This window comes from Artibeus jamaicensis, unplaced genomic scaffold, assembly GCF_021234435.1.
Source record: "Artibeus jamaicensis isolate MK-2021 breed Jamaican fruit bat unplaced genomic scaffold, CSHL_Jam_final contig_525, whole genome shotgun sequence".
In the NCBI taxonomy this organism is placed as follows: domain Eukaryota; kingdom Metazoa; phylum Chordata; class Mammalia; order Chiroptera; family Phyllostomidae; genus Artibeus; species Artibeus jamaicensis.
The window spans coordinates 5,405,030-5,420,135 of record NW_026521874.1 but is presented as its reverse complement, the minus strand read 5'-3'; the positions used below and the strand labels follow the sequence as shown (position 1 = coordinate 5,420,135).

The window sequence follows — 15,106 nt, the reverse complement described above, 5'->3', positions numbered from 1 at the left end:
GCCTTCTCGCACAACCAAGTTTAAAAACAACAAAGTTTTAGCAACAAAAACGCAGCCAAACCACAGAAAATTGAACTACACGGAAGTCTGACAACAACGAACCCTTCAGCCTAACCGGTAAGAGGGGCAGAGCCAGCAGCAGAGCAGGGTCAGGCATGAAAGATCCACCAGACCGACCTGAGCGTGCGACCCAGGTGCACCAGCAGCTGTGGGCAGATCCCAGGTGTGGAGAAGCGGTCACACATTTGAGTGCAGATAAACTGGTGAAAAAGCGATCAGTGAGACGAACTGTGCAGGCCCCAGTGGCAGGAAGCGACAGAGGGAACTGCCATTGTCCCTCTCTGACCCCGCCCCCACATACAGCATTACAAACCAGCGACCTGGGTGCCCCCCCACCCCGTGAACACTTAAGACTCCACTCCTCATACAGTAATAGGCACGAACAGATCAAAACATGGCTCAAGAACAACTCAGAGCCCCAGAGCTTATAAATCTAACTGATGAAGAAATAGCCAAACTTTCAGATGCACAGTTCAAAACACTGGTGATCAGGATGCTCACAAAACTGGTTGATTTTAGTCACAAATTAGAGGAACATATGAAGGCTAAACTAATTGAAATGAAGGGAAATGCACAGGAAACCAATAGTAATGGAAAGGAGACTGGGACTCAAATCAAGGGAGTGGACCAGAAGTAAGAAAAAAATGACCAAACAGAAAAGGATGAAGAAACAAGAATTCAAAAAAAATGAGGAGAGGCTTAGGAACCTCCAGGACATCTTTAAACGCTCCAACATCCAAATTATAGGGGTTCCAGAAGGGGGAAAGGAACAGCCACCAGTGGAAAACTTATTTGAACAAATAATAAAGGAGAATTTCCCCATTCTGGCAAAGGAAATAGACTTCCAGAAAATCCAGGAAGCTCAGAGAGTCCCAAAGAACTTGGACCCAAGAAGAAATACACCAAGGCACATCATCATTACATTAGCCAAGATTAAAATGAAGGAGAGAATCCTAGAAGCAGCAAGAGATAAGGGGACAGTCACCTACAAAGGAGTTCCCATCAGACTGTCAGCTGATTTCTCAAAAGAGACCTTACAGGCAAGAAGGGGCTGGAAAGAAGTATTCCAAGTCATGAAATCCAAAGACCTACATCCAAGATTGATCTGTCCAGCAAAGCTTTCATTTAGAATGGAAGGGCAGATAAAGTGCTTCTCAGATAAGGTCAAATTCAAGGAGTTCATCATCACCAAGCCCTTATTATATGAAATGTTAAAGGGACTTACTTAAGAAAAAGAAGGTAAAAAATATGAACAGTGAAAGGACAGCAAACTCACAGTTATTAACAACCACACCTAAAACAAAAGCAAACTAAGAGGACGGATCAGGAGCAGAACCATAGAAATGAAAATCACATGGAAGGTTAGCAACAGGGGAGAGGGAGGAGGAGAAGGGGGGAGAAGGTACAGAAAATAAGTAGCATAGATGGTAGGCAGAAAGTAGGGGGAGGGCAAGAATAGTATGGGAAATATAGAATCTAAAGAACTTGAGACACGTGGTCATAAACTAAAGGGGGGGATGGTGGGGGAGGGGTGTGCAGGGTGGAGGGGAATGAAGGGGGAAATAGAACAACTGTAATGGCATAATTAATAAAATATATTTTAAAAAATAAAAATTAAAAAAAATAGAACTAGATATAGAGATAACAATTTTTTAACAAAAGAGTCACCTGATTAGTATAAACTCAGTTGTGACACACCAACCTTATAATGCATAACAAAAAAACTCTGTCCGCCCTAACACTCAGGGAATTCCATGGGTTTTAAAAGCTCTTGAGCCAGGAATTGGGACAAAAACCATTATCACAGGGACCCTTAAACCCTTAAACCTGTGGAGTGAGGTGCTAAATCCAGGTGTTTAGCATCAGAACTGAGTAAATAAATACACCCTTGTGTGGAAGACCTGTAGGAGTATATGAACCCCCAACATACAGTGATGTTGATTTATTTAATTTTTTTAAAGATTTTATTTATCTATTTTTAGAGAGGGGAAAGAAGGAAGAACAAGAGGGAGAGATACATCCATGTGTGGTTGCCTCAAACATGCTCTCCACTGGGGACCTGGCCCACGATCCAGGCATGTGCCCTAGACTGGAAATTGAACCAGTGACTCCTTGGTTTGCAGCCCGGTGTTCAATCCACTGAGCTACGCAGGCAGGGCCAGTGATGTTAATTGAAAGGGAAAACTGAAATGGGAAAAGAAAAAGTCAGTGTTTGTGCTGCCTGTTACCACCAGAACGACTCTGTAGGGACAGGGACTGAATGTTTATGGGCGCTTTATTCAGCTGCCAGCGATCTGAGAAGACAGCAGCTTCTGCACCCTCTTAACAAAGAACCGTCTTAACATCTCATCTCAAGCTGACCTTTTTGTAGGGAGAAGGTAAGGAAGGGTAAGCAAGAGGTTGGTGAAAAGGTTCATCAGATAAGCATTGCGGGCTGCTAGTATTTCTTTATCTGCTGAGGAACAATTCTTTATCTGCTTTCCTGAAACATAGTGGCTCAGATTACATCTCCACTGGCTTGCAGATGCCCTAGGGCACAAAGGCAAATTGCTCCTTGACCTCCTAGAGTCTTGTAGATAATGCAGTCAAGTTCTTCGAATAACAGCTTTCCACAAGTCTTCATCACTTAAGCCTCTCATCTATCACCAGAGGCTCTGGCATTTTCCTCCTCAAAACCATGAGCCCAAAATACCATCATTGCTCATGATAAAAAGCCCGACATACCAAACCTAGATTTTTTAAAAAATATTTATTTATTTATTTATTTTTAGAGAGAGGGGAAGGGAGAGAGAAAGAGAGGGAGAAAAGCATCATGGGCAAGAGAAACATCGCTCAGTTTCCTCACCCCCCTAACTGGGGGCCCAGCCCACAATCCAGGCATGTGCCCTGACTGGGAGTTGAACTGGCAAGCTTTCAGTTCTTAGTCCTGCACTCCATCCACTGAGCCACACCACCCAGGACCCAAACCTAGATTTAACACCTGATCTAAGTGCAGGGTCAGCCCTTCCAGAAACAAAATCTTAATCAACCTCTCTGGAATTTTCTGGTCAACACCAAGGAGGTAATCTGTCACCTGGGCCCCTCTATACCCTGAACACCTAGAAAGAAGAGACAATTTGCATGATAAAAACACTTCCAGTTCTCTTCCCCCCCCCCCCCAAAAGATGTCCTGGCCCCATACAATGCTTCCTTTTCCTTGTTGTGGCTCCTTGGCCCACCCTTTTTCCTATAATAACCTTCCATTTGGCACAACCCTGGGAGGACTAGCTGCTGGATGGGATGTTACCCAGTTCATGAATCGTTTAATAGAGCCTATTAGCTCTTCAAATTCACTTAGTTGAATTTCGGGTTTTTTTAAAACATCGTGAGTCTTTGGGTCACAATAAGTAGGTGTCGTCTCTGCCTGCAAGGAATTTAGGTTGTTTGCAAACAGGTTTCTGAACATGGAAACAGAGTTTCCCACACAAGTGGTATTACTGTGGTGATTCCAATCTCAAGGTGACCGATAACTTCTTAGTTGATTTTATTTTTCTAAAGCTTTTATTTATTTCTCTTTAGAGAGAGGGAGAAAGAGAGGGAGAGAAACATTGATCGGTTAATTCTTGCACACCCCCAAATGTGCCCAGGTATGTGCCCTGACCAGGAATCGAACCAGCAACTTTTCAGTTCAGAGGCCAGTGCTCAATCCATTGAGCCACACCAGCCAGGGATTTTTATTGATGAGAGAGAGAGAGAGAGTGAGATATTGACATTGATTTGTTGTTCTACATATGTATGCACTAATTGTTCGAGCCCTGACCTGGGATCAAACCTCCAACCTTGGCATATCAGGACAATGCTCTAACCAGCTGAGCTATCCAGCCAGGATAAGCGGGGGGGGGGGGGGGCTGCGAGGAGCGGGGAAAGAATCCATATTTCTCCCTCTGCTCCTGCCTCGCACACAGTGTTTTGATGAGAGAATTATACGTCAGATTTTTTAGACTTGCTGACTGCTTTGTATGACTTCTTGGTTGAATAATCTATGGTATGATATGTATTTTCCTTTTTACCCTTTTTTCCCCAGTTTTATTGAAGCATAATTTACAAACAGTTACGTCCCAATGTTAAACGCACAGTACAGTGGGTTGGACATGCGTAACGACAGCTACAGTCAGGATGTAGACTATTTTGATGCCTTGTGTGTCCCTCCCCACCCCTCACCCAGACCCTGGCAGCCCCTAATATGCTCTCTATGGCTGCAGAGGGAGTTCCATGCAAGTGGAACCGGACGGTATGTCCACTGCTGTGTCCAGTGTCGTTCAGTGGGCAAGGGGTTGAGGTCTGTTCACGCTGTTGATCGTATCTGTCAATGTAAGAAACATTCAAACCTGCAGCGAATCCTTGTGAGTTTATTTGAGCCGAATTGATGACAATTGCCAGGAAGCAAAACCGCAAGGAGTAGAGAGCACGCTCTGGAGAAGGGCAGTTTTGCACTTTACTTTATACATTACAATCCAGAGAGGAGACATTAGTGGGTTACATAAAATCCACTGGTGCCAGGTAAGGGAAGAGTGGGAGGAAGCAAACTGGAGAAGGGGGCACCTCTGGAAGTGGATGAAGAGCAAAATGATAGACACGTGTTTTACACAGGTGGGCACAGGACAGCAACCGTCAACAACTGACATGGTAACAATGACAATGAGGGAATCTGTGGTCTCCCCCTGGCGGGCTGCCAGTGCTTGGAGGGGTCCAGAAGAAGGAAATTTGACATTTCGAAGGTGTGTTTTCCTAGATGCCAGAAGACAACAGACAGGCTCAGTTAAGGTACAGACTGACCTTTGTTGGGGAAAGATCCCAGCCAGGACATGATTGCCCGCCATGACCTGCTTTTAGTTAGAGAGTTTTTCATTTCGGACCATCCTATGTGGTCGCTTTAGGCCTCTGCGTTTGTAAGACCACCACGCAGGCCTCCCCTGGAGCTTGTGAGGTTTGGATGTGGCCCCTTTCCCTCCACGTATCAATAATCCAGTCCCTTTTATTGCCTGGTATCAGTCCACCCTCTGGATGGATGTACCAACAGTTTGTGTTGATGGACATGGGAGTTGATTCTAACTTTTGGCTTAAATGGTTAAGGCTGCTATGAACATTCTGTACGAAGTCTTTTAGGAGGACATGTGTTTTTATTTCTCTTGGATAAATACTTCGGAGTGGAATTGCTGGATCACATGCTAAGTCTATGTTTTAATTTTACAAGAAACTGCCAAACTGTTTTCCAAAGTGATTGTATCATTTAACATTCCCACCAGCAGTGTAGGAGAGTTCCAGTTATCCCGCTCACTTGCCAACTTGGTATAAATACATTTCGGATAAATAAACAGAAGGCTAGTGATCCTGTTTCCCGGGAACAACTCACTCTCTTCCCTTGCATGGGTGACTCAGAAGTTCTGAATACAGAGTTTACAGCCGGGAGACCGACAACATTGTCCAGGGGAGCAAGGATTAAAGTAGGAATAATGAGGAGCTCAAACTTCACCCACCACCCTGAGGTGCCTTACTAGTACTGGCTGATACCCAGCAGCAGAAATTTTAAAAGTTTACCCATCTTTTATTTCTGACCCAAACAGACCTGGTGATTATAGCAGCAGCAGAAAAGATTTAAGCTAGACTTTGAGAGGACCTGCTTCCCAGTTTACTAGGAGAACATCTCTGAAAGATTAGCCCTGGCTGGTGTGGCTGGGTTGAAATGGAATGTCGACAAAGCTCTAGAGGTAGTTTGCCTTGCCTTTACCTGCGCTGCCAAGCTCAGGTCCTGTCCAGGAATGGGGAGGGGAATCCCTCTCTTCTGGCCAAAGGTATCATTACCAAGTCTGGGAAACCAGCATGCCCTGCCTTGTGTGGTTTAGTGGATTGAGCACCGGCCTGCAAACCGAAAAGCTACTGGTTTAATTCCCGGCCAGGGCACACGCCTGGGTTGCAGGCCAGTTTCTGGTTGGGGGCATGCGAGAGGCAACCAATCTATGTTCCTCTCTCACATCAGCGTTTCTCTCCCTCTCATTCTCCCTTCCTTCCCCACTCTCTAAAACTAAATCAACAAAACTTTAAAACCAGCATGGACTTCCCCCTCACCGTCTCCCCCACAACCCCATTTCACACCGCCCCACCCCTCCAGCCCCCCAGCCTCAGCCCCCGATCAAGGCTAGGGATTATTTTCTCTAAGGGAATATACCGAATGCAGCTTTTCCTTGAGTCTTTACCACCAATTCTTCCCTTCCTCCCACGTTTACTTCCCAGCAGCTGCCAAGAGCCACATATTCCTGGCCTGGTGCCTAGCACACTCAGACACAGAGAAGGCACTCAATTTCCACTTGCAGACCACAGTGCGGTGGTTACCAGAGGGAAGGGAGGGAGGAGGTAGCAAAGGGGACCAAATACATGGTGATGGAAGAAGATCTGACTCTGGGTGGCGGGCGCACGATGCAATATGCAGATGAGGCATCATATTGTACACTTGAAACCTATATCATCTTATTAATCAAAATCACTCCAGTGAGTTTAATTTTAAAAAGTCTATGCTGGCAAAATGTTAGCATTTGTTAGATCTGTGTGATACATGAACATGGGTATCATTCTTTTTACTTTTACACGTTTTGAAGTATTTCAAAATTAAAAAATGATAGCTTATAGAGGGGTATTATTTGCGTAATGAAAATGTTTTAAATATGGATTATTGCCATGGTTGCCAAACTGGGAAATGCACTGAACAATCATCGAATTGTGCACTTAAAAATGGGTGAATGTTATGATATGTAAATATGACAGCAATAAATTTGAGTATAAAATTATAAAGAGATAGCTTACAAAGATTTCATATTTGCTACGTTTTATTTAAAAAATAGTTAAAAATGAGATCCTTTCTGATTTGGAAAGTAGCCTGGGCAACGTGGCATTCATATGCCATCTGGTGGACAGAATTGGAAGTGCCGGCGTGGACAAAGGCTGCAGAGAGGGAAAAGGTTAGAGGGGACCTTTTTCTGATGGGGAAAATGAGGCCCAGGGTCAACACAGCAATTGTTGGACAAAGGGAGACCGTAACCTTGGTTCTCCCAAACTCTTAGCTCCCAGGGCTATGTTTCTCTGCCTTGTCCACCTTTAATTCTGTACCTTGTTCTTTCAGCCTACTTTATGCAAAGTGTTACGGGAGGTTCCGAGATATTACTCCGCATAGAGGATATGCCAGATGGGGACAGTTCCTTTCTCGGTGTCCCAAAGTAGCAGGAGGTGATTTCTGCAGTTTTAAGTGAAGAAAACGACAGTGCATGACTGTCGTTGAGTGCTCTCTTTCTGCCTGTTTCTTTTCCTGGATCATAGCACTTATTTCTCGCATCGACCCTGTAAAGTAGGTCCTGTTAGTACCATAATATTACAAATGCAGACCCCGAGCGTTGGAGCTCTCCAGTCACTTGCACGGGGTCACACAGTTGATACATGGCATTGTCCAGATTTGAACCCAAGTCTGTCTGATTTCAGAGTCAGAGCTGCTGTTTATTCTACTGTCAAAAGTGCGAGCAATCTGCCACAAAAACTAAGAAGCATGCACTGATATGTTTATTCTGTGGAGGGTTATTGGGACCAGATACTGGAACGTAGTCACAGAAGGGAAAGGAAAACTAGAAAATCATCGGGTGGACATACCCACAGTCACTACGTGCGAGTGAGGCATCCCCACCCTGTGTCCTCCAGCCACGCAGGCACAATGCACCCTTGTGTGTCACGGCCCTTGAGTGAGAGGGTTTCTCACCGGAGCAGATCTGCCACCAAAGGGGAAAAGAATGAAGGGCGTGCCCCCTGTTCTAAGTCAAGAAAATGCAAAGGCTCATTTAATGAGCATCTGCTGCGTGCCAAGCACTTTCCCATGTCAGTGCTCATAGTTCTAAGTTCTGAAACGCACAGCAAGAAAAATGGGTTTTTGGCTCCCTTGTGGGTCATCTCATTTGTTAGCTGAAATGATTCATGCCTGCCAAAGGGTGTGGAAGCTGCCTCTCAGGGAGCAGGTAAGGACAGGCCCACAGCCAGGTCACAGCTTCAGCTTTAGGCTCTGGAGGACAAGGGGTAGGAAAGGGAAAAGAGAAGGGCCAATGCATCCCAGCTGGATGCCCAACAGGCTTTCCGGGTGGAAGGAAATATGTTTTACCCAGGATGGTGGCTCAAGGATCGAGAGGCCTCTGTTAGGTAGGTCCATTGTGTTCTGGTCTTCACCAAGGTCAGGGCACAGGGTGCTGAGCCCATCAGCATTCTTCTGGGGCCAGGCCAACACAGGTAACCTAAGAACCTCACTGAGCAACCACAGTCCCGGCCAGGAGCCTCCTCCGTGCCCCTTGGAGGGTGCTGTATTTTTCCATTCTGGGAAATTCTTGAAACTCAGGTGACTCACTGGCTCTTTCCTGTGCACAGCCGTGAACGAATGTTGTTCCTCTTCACCCTACCTGAGCCTGGTCTCCTCCCGCTTCTCTCTTGTGCAAGCCCAACCTGCACCTGGTCATACCTGGCCACATCGTCTCAGAGGGATCCTGGGGTCAGCTTACCTGAGGCTTCTGACCTTCATTCTTGCTGGTTAGCGTGATTTTGAGAGCATGGAGTTCTCCCTGAGATAGGGTTACCATATTTAGCAAATAAATTACAGGACTCCTGGTTAAATGTGAATTTCAGGTAAATACTGAATATCATTTTAGTATAAGTATGTCCCAAATATCACATTGTTCAATTACCTGACAACTCTACCCTGGGGGTATTTAGACAAACTTTTTCTGTGGTGGGCCAGGTAGTAAATACTTTAGCCTTTCACCCTGGCTGGTGTAGCTCCGCGGATTGAGTGTGGGCCTGCAAACCAGAGGATCATGGTTGGATTCCCAGTCAGGGCACAAGCCTGGGTTGCAGGCCAGTTCCCAGCAGGGGACGCAAGAGAGACAACCATACACTGATATTTCTCTCCCTCTCTCCTTCCCTTCCCCTCTAAAGATAAATCAATAAAATCTTTAAAAAAATACTTTAGCCTTTCTACGCCTGGTCTCTGCTTCATCTACTAGGCTGTCATTATAGCACCAAAGCAGCTGTAGATAATATGTAAATGAATGGGCATAGCTGTGTTCTAGAAAATTTTGTTTATTGACACTGACCTTTATATTTTATGGAATTGTCGCAGGTCATTGAATATTCTTTGGATTTCTTTCACAACCATTTAAAAATGTAGCAACCATTCCTAACTCAGAGGCTACACAAAAAGCATGTAGTAAGCTAGATTTGGCCCCTGGGTCGAAGTTTACCCACCTCTGACTTAAGGCAGAGAATCAAACTTGTCTGAATCCAGATCACCAGAGGGTTTACACAGAGACACATTGCCAGGTCCCATTGCCAGAGTTTTCTGATTCAGCAGGTCTGGGGCAGTGCCCGGCTAACACGTTTCCCGGGTGATACTGACGTTGGTGATAGGGGACCACATTTTGGGAACCCCACCCCCTGCCCCCTCCCTGAGAACAACTTCTCTGTCTGGGGTATTTGAGAGCCTCCAAAGCTTTGGGAATGATTTTCCGAGGATCACAGTCTATATCTTTATTAGTGGGCCTTCATTCTCAATAGGAATTTCTCTGTGCTACTGAAATTTCCTCTCTTAGCTAGCTTTGGTACAGAGCTGAAATGAGGGGGCATAGTGCATTTGGTTTTTTAAAACTAGCCCTCTCACTGATTATTAAAATGATACATTTAACATCGCTTATTTTGGAAGAAATAAATCTTTTATTTTAGATCGGCAGAAAAGCTGAAAAGAGGGTATAGAAAGTATCCATATACTCCTCGCCCACTTTTCTTTAATGGTAACATCTTATAATACATTCACCAAAATAAGAAACAACATTAGCAAAACACTATTAGCTAATCCCTAGACTTTATTTGTGTTTTAACTGTTTTTCCACTAATGCCCCTTTTCTGCCCCGGGATTCCAACCAGGATATCACGTTATATGCCGTTGTCATGTAACCTTAGATTTTCTGATCTGTAACAATTTCTCATTGTTTCCTTATTTTTCACAGCCCTGACAGTTTTGAAGAGTACTGGTCAGGTATTTTGTAGAATGTTGCTCCATTTGATTTGTTTAATGGTGTCGTTAACATTAGTCTGGGTTCGTGGGTTTTCTGGAAAAATACTACAGAAGTCTAGTTCCCTTCTCTTCACATCACGCAGGGGTACGTATCAACATAATTTTCATTGATAATGTTAACTTTGATCAATTACTTAAGGTAGTTTTTACCAGGCTTCTCACCTGTGAGGTTATTATTTTTCCCTTTCTACACTCAAGTCTTTGGAGATGGGTAAATAATTCCAGCTAACCCTCAAGTGGTGAGGGGAAAATGAAGCTTCACTTTCTGGAGGGGGAAGTAGCTACACAAAATGCTATAATGACAATTAGTCTCTTTTTTTATTCATTTATGCAACATTCATGCCCTGGCCCGTGTGGCCCAGTGGATTGAGCGCTGGCCTGGGAACCAAAAGATCACCAGTTCAATTCCCAATCTGGGCATAAGCCTGGGTTGCTGGCCAGATCCCCAGTTGGGAGCATGTGAAAGGCAGCAGCTGATTGATGTTTTGAGTATCTCTTGCACGTTGATGTTTCTCTCCCTCTTTTTCTCCCTCCCTTCTCCTCTCTCCAAAACTAAATGAATAAAATCTTCTAAAAAATTCATATTAGCGTGGGCTTATGTGTGTTTATCTTACACTTCAGGCTATAATTCACAACTAGGTTATGAATTATATTGCTCAAATAGTTCTAGTTTTGGCTACTGGGAGCACTTCCAGGTGGCTCCTGTGTCTAATATACAGGGGTGGACAAAAGTAGGTTTACTGTTATTCACATGGAAAAAGACAAGCAGGATATGATTATTACAATAGCTTTATTAACTCTTTTACGGACTCAGAACTGTAAACCAACTTTTGCCCACCCTGTACATCTATTTCACTCATTTAATCGTCTGTCTCCTCCACTGTAAGTAAAGCCCCCCCAAAGACTGTCTATTTATTGATATATCCTTTGTGCCTACAACAGACCACGCCATGTAACAGGTACTCAGTAACTAATTGTATGAATAAACTAACCCATTGATAAAAAAAAAAATGTCTGCCACCTAGGAAGATACTAGGGTTGTTAAGAGCATTTATGAGATAATACATTGAAAGAACTTGCAACACACACTGACTGAATTACTTTTTTCTGCCAGCTTTACTGGGGTGTGCGTAATTGACTGGTTCACTCTTCATCTGAGATGCTTCCTCCTTGGCTGGGCCCCAGGAGAGGGGTCAAAGGATCTGGAACTCGTTCTCCCAGAGGAGTTCCCTGTTCCTCAACAATTAAAGACAAGGAGAACTGGTCTTTCAGCACAGAGGATAAATAGGATAAGCAGGAGCGGCCGAGTCCTAACTTTGACCAAATTTCTCCCTTCTCGTCCTCACTCCCCAGCAAGTAGCTCCGGAGGGATTTTCAACAGCAACAGCCGCCTCTACCACTTCAGCAACTGCAGCCTCTACTAGCTAGGTTGATTCCACCATCGCAGGGGAGGAAAAGTCCCTATTGAACAGGAAACTGGGGTGTGAAAGCGGGGCGGGGGGGTGTCATCGCTTTCGCAGCAGGTGCGTTGGGTCGCGTCCCATCGCGATAGACGGGCGAGATCCGCACTGGCCCTTTAACAGCCCTTTCCCGGGGGCTTGCCCCGCGCCTGCGCACTGTGGTTCTGCGCTTGTCATCATGGCGACGCGGGGCCATGTGCAGGACCCTAACGACAGGCGCCTCCGGCCCATTTACGGTGAGTGCCTGTGGCCAGCCTGGTCGCCGGCCGGAAGCGCCGAGGGCTGCCGAGGCCCAGGCAAAGGCCCAGGAGGGGCGCTGAGGGTCCGGGAGCGGGGCTCGTGGGCGTCGGGGGCGGGCCGCGCGGGGCCGCTAGGCCGCAGCCACGGGCCTCGCGTAGGCGCCGGCGGCGCTTCCTTAGCCCTGAGGTGGCAGCAGCGCGGTCAGGGCAGCGGCAGGTCAGCAGTGCTGGCCTGTGCGAGGTACTTCCTCTCGCTGATACCTGCGCTACCCGTAGGCTGCGACCTTAGGGCCACACCGAAGGAGACTCGACGTCTTCCCGCAGGTGGAAGCTGACTCCGGCGTCTGGGTGGAACACCCTATTCGAGGGAAGATGCCGCACTAAAGACTTTTCACCCACGGGAACGGAGCCTAGGGGTTGTCTGATTGGTTGTGCTGGGCGCACACGGAGAAACAGAGAGGTTTAAAGTGGGGAAGGGGCTGACGCAAGGTCACCCAGATCCAGGCAGGAGCAGGCCAGTGTTCCAGGCTCCCAGTTCAGAGCTTTTTGGTGGAGAAACAGCCGCTCTGGGCACACGTGGGAGGCCGGGGGCAGGGGGCCTTGGAGCCAGAATAGCGGCGAAGAGACTGTGGTCGCTCACGACGGAGGGGCTTTTGCAGGACTGCTGCAAGGGCATTTCTTGTCTGGTTTTCTCTAGCGTGCCTTCACGTGCTAAGTGGACCTCCCGCCATCCCTAACGCTTATCTCAGCCCACAGTTTTAAGACCTTGATGTCATCCTCCCACCCTGGTTGTGAAAAGTCACAGATTTGAGTCAGGAAGAAAACACCTTTTCAATAACGGATAAGTGCTGTAATTGGACAGTGGTCCCTTTTGCATTTCCTTTCCTCATAGATGGTTGTGTGGTCCTGGTCTGTCTCAGTTCATGGTGAGGAAAGCTTGAAGGTCAGTGGTTTTTGTAAAATAAGACCTCGTGCTGGTAGCGTGATTGTTACTAAATGGAGGCTTCTCCTCATGGCTGAGATTATTTATATTTCTTTTTTCTTTCTCTGGCATAATCGGGTCTGCTTTAAAAAAAGTTATTGATTTGAGAGAGAGAGAGAGGAAAGGAGAGAGAGAAAGAGAAAGAGAAACATTAATTTTTTTTTTGTTCCACTTAGTTACGCATTCATTGGTTGATTCTTGCATGTGTCCTGACTGGGGATTGAACCTGGAACCTTGGTGTATTGGGAGGACCCTCCAACTGAGCTACCTGGCCAGATCTGGGCCTCCTTTTATTTTGTAATTTGTGTGATGCTTTACTCTCACACCTCATGTGATTCTAACAACTCTGTGAGATGGGTAATAATAGCTGATGTGTGTGGACTGTAAATTATGTCAGTCACTGGCCTTGACTTTTTATGTGGGTTATCTCATTTAGTCCTCAGATATTCTCAGGAGGTGGTTGTTTTTTTCCCCTAATCCCTCTTTCCCCCCCTTTTTCAGAAAGCAGAAGATTGGGTTTATTGGTGTGTTAATTTGTGTGAAGTCATTCAGCTGACTGCCCCAGGCTCACCCGCTTAACCTTAACCGCTATGCTGGAAACCACTTTACTTTGAGCTGAAGATACTGACTTGCCTAAGGCCACACAGGTGGCGAGTGGCAGAGATAAGACTCTAATTTCCACTTCCCAGAGCTGCATCCTTGTATGCCCTCCAGTACATTTCGCACAGCAGGGATGAAATATGCAGGGGGCGGGGTGGAGGGAAGCACTGAATCCAGACTGTATGGTGTGTGGCGCATTACTGTTCTGTGCAGCAGCTGCCTGCAGATTTTTATTTTTTAACTAAGAAGATTCAAAATATTTTTTTGGTGTATAGTCATCTTTACTATAATCCATAAATTATAATACATTAGAAGTGAATATCTTCAATAAAAGACATGTGGGTTCTCATGGGCTTCTGTTTTTCTGTTCATTGAGTTTTGTAGTTAGAAAACACTGAGAAGATGAAGAAGGCCAAGTAACATCTGAGTTTCATGATGACTGTTTTTCACCTCAGGCATTCTGAAATGGTCTCTAGGTCTCCCAGGTCCAAGGACCATACTGCCTTCATAACCCTGCCCCGTGCTCAGTATCTTCTGCAGTTCCTTTGAAATTTCAGTGGGCTGCCTGGCCAATGGAACATTTTGTTACTCTACTGGTTCTTAATGCAGATCTGGGGCTCTGCCTGAGAATTTGCACTCTGTCCCCATTCCCTCTTTACGCTGAAGGGCAGTTACTTATCTCCCAAAAATAGGATTACAAGTAACTTTACCGACTCTCCACGCCAAGTAAAAGACCCAAAAGCAAGTTATTTGGAATCTTTTTCTTTCTTTCTTTTTCTTTTCTTTTTTTTTTTTAAGATTTTATTTATCCGTCTTTAGTGAGAGGGGAAGGGAAGGAGAAAGGGAGAGAAACATCATTGTGTGGTTGCCTATAGCACACCCCCTACTGGGGACGTGGCTCGCAACCCAGGCATGTGCCCTGACTAGGAATCAAACCAGTGACCATTTGGTTCACAGGCCAGCATTCAATCCATTCAGCCACACCAGCCAGGGTATTTATTATTTGGAATCTTCAGTGAGGGCAAATGACTGGACGTACAGAAAAGTCTTCCCCCAAAAGCAAGTTTTAATACTTTTAAACTAATTGGATTTCTAAAAATTGTTCTTGAGGACCAAAGAAAATGCCTTTTGTGCCCCATAAGTCATTTAGAATTCATAGTGTTTTGAACTATCCAAGAAGAAAAACCTTGTTCATTTCACATTGCTAAATATCAGGTTGTGTTAACCAGAAGTGACATGTCATTATCAAAAGTGAAGCCAGAATTACAAGCTTTTGTTACAGTTACACAGGAAGAAGATTAGAAGACACTCTGTAGGAATTCCAAAGCAATTAACATTAACTGACAGGAATAGGAAAAGAAAGGGTACAGAGTGTCCTTGACTTCAGCACTTTTGACTTAAAAAAAAAATTGTATATTGATTTTAGTGCAAGAGAGGCAGGGAGGGAAGGATGAAGAGAGAGAGAAACACCGATTTGTTGTTCCACTTATTTATGCACTCCTTGGATGATTCTTGTATGTGCCCAACCAGGATTGAATCTCTCACCTTGGTGTGTCAGGATGACCCTCTAACCAACTGAACTACCTGGCCAGAGCAGCATTTTTGACTTTCGACCTCCAGACTTTGGTACAGCCCC

At 45.4% G+C, this 15,106-nt stretch overlaps 1 protein-coding gene across 2 annotated transcripts in view; it reads left to right on the top strand.

Annotated features, from left to right (window-relative positions):
• Positions 1–11,774: 11,774 nt before the first annotated feature.
• NAA25 (N-alpha-acetyltransferase 25, NatB auxiliary subunit) overlaps positions 11,775–15,106 on the top strand; it is a 63,780-nt gene continuing 60,448 nt past the window's right edge. The window contains exon 1 of one of the 2 annotated variants that reach the window (XM_053669775.1): positions 11,775–11,885. In XM_053669775.1, coding sequence (XP_053525750.1) covers positions 11,828–11,885 — 58 coding nt within the window. In that variant the 5' untranslated portion in view covers positions 11,775–11,827. The remainder of the gene's footprint in view (positions 11,886–15,106) is intronic. The other variant, XM_037133467.2, reaches the window with a different exon arrangement.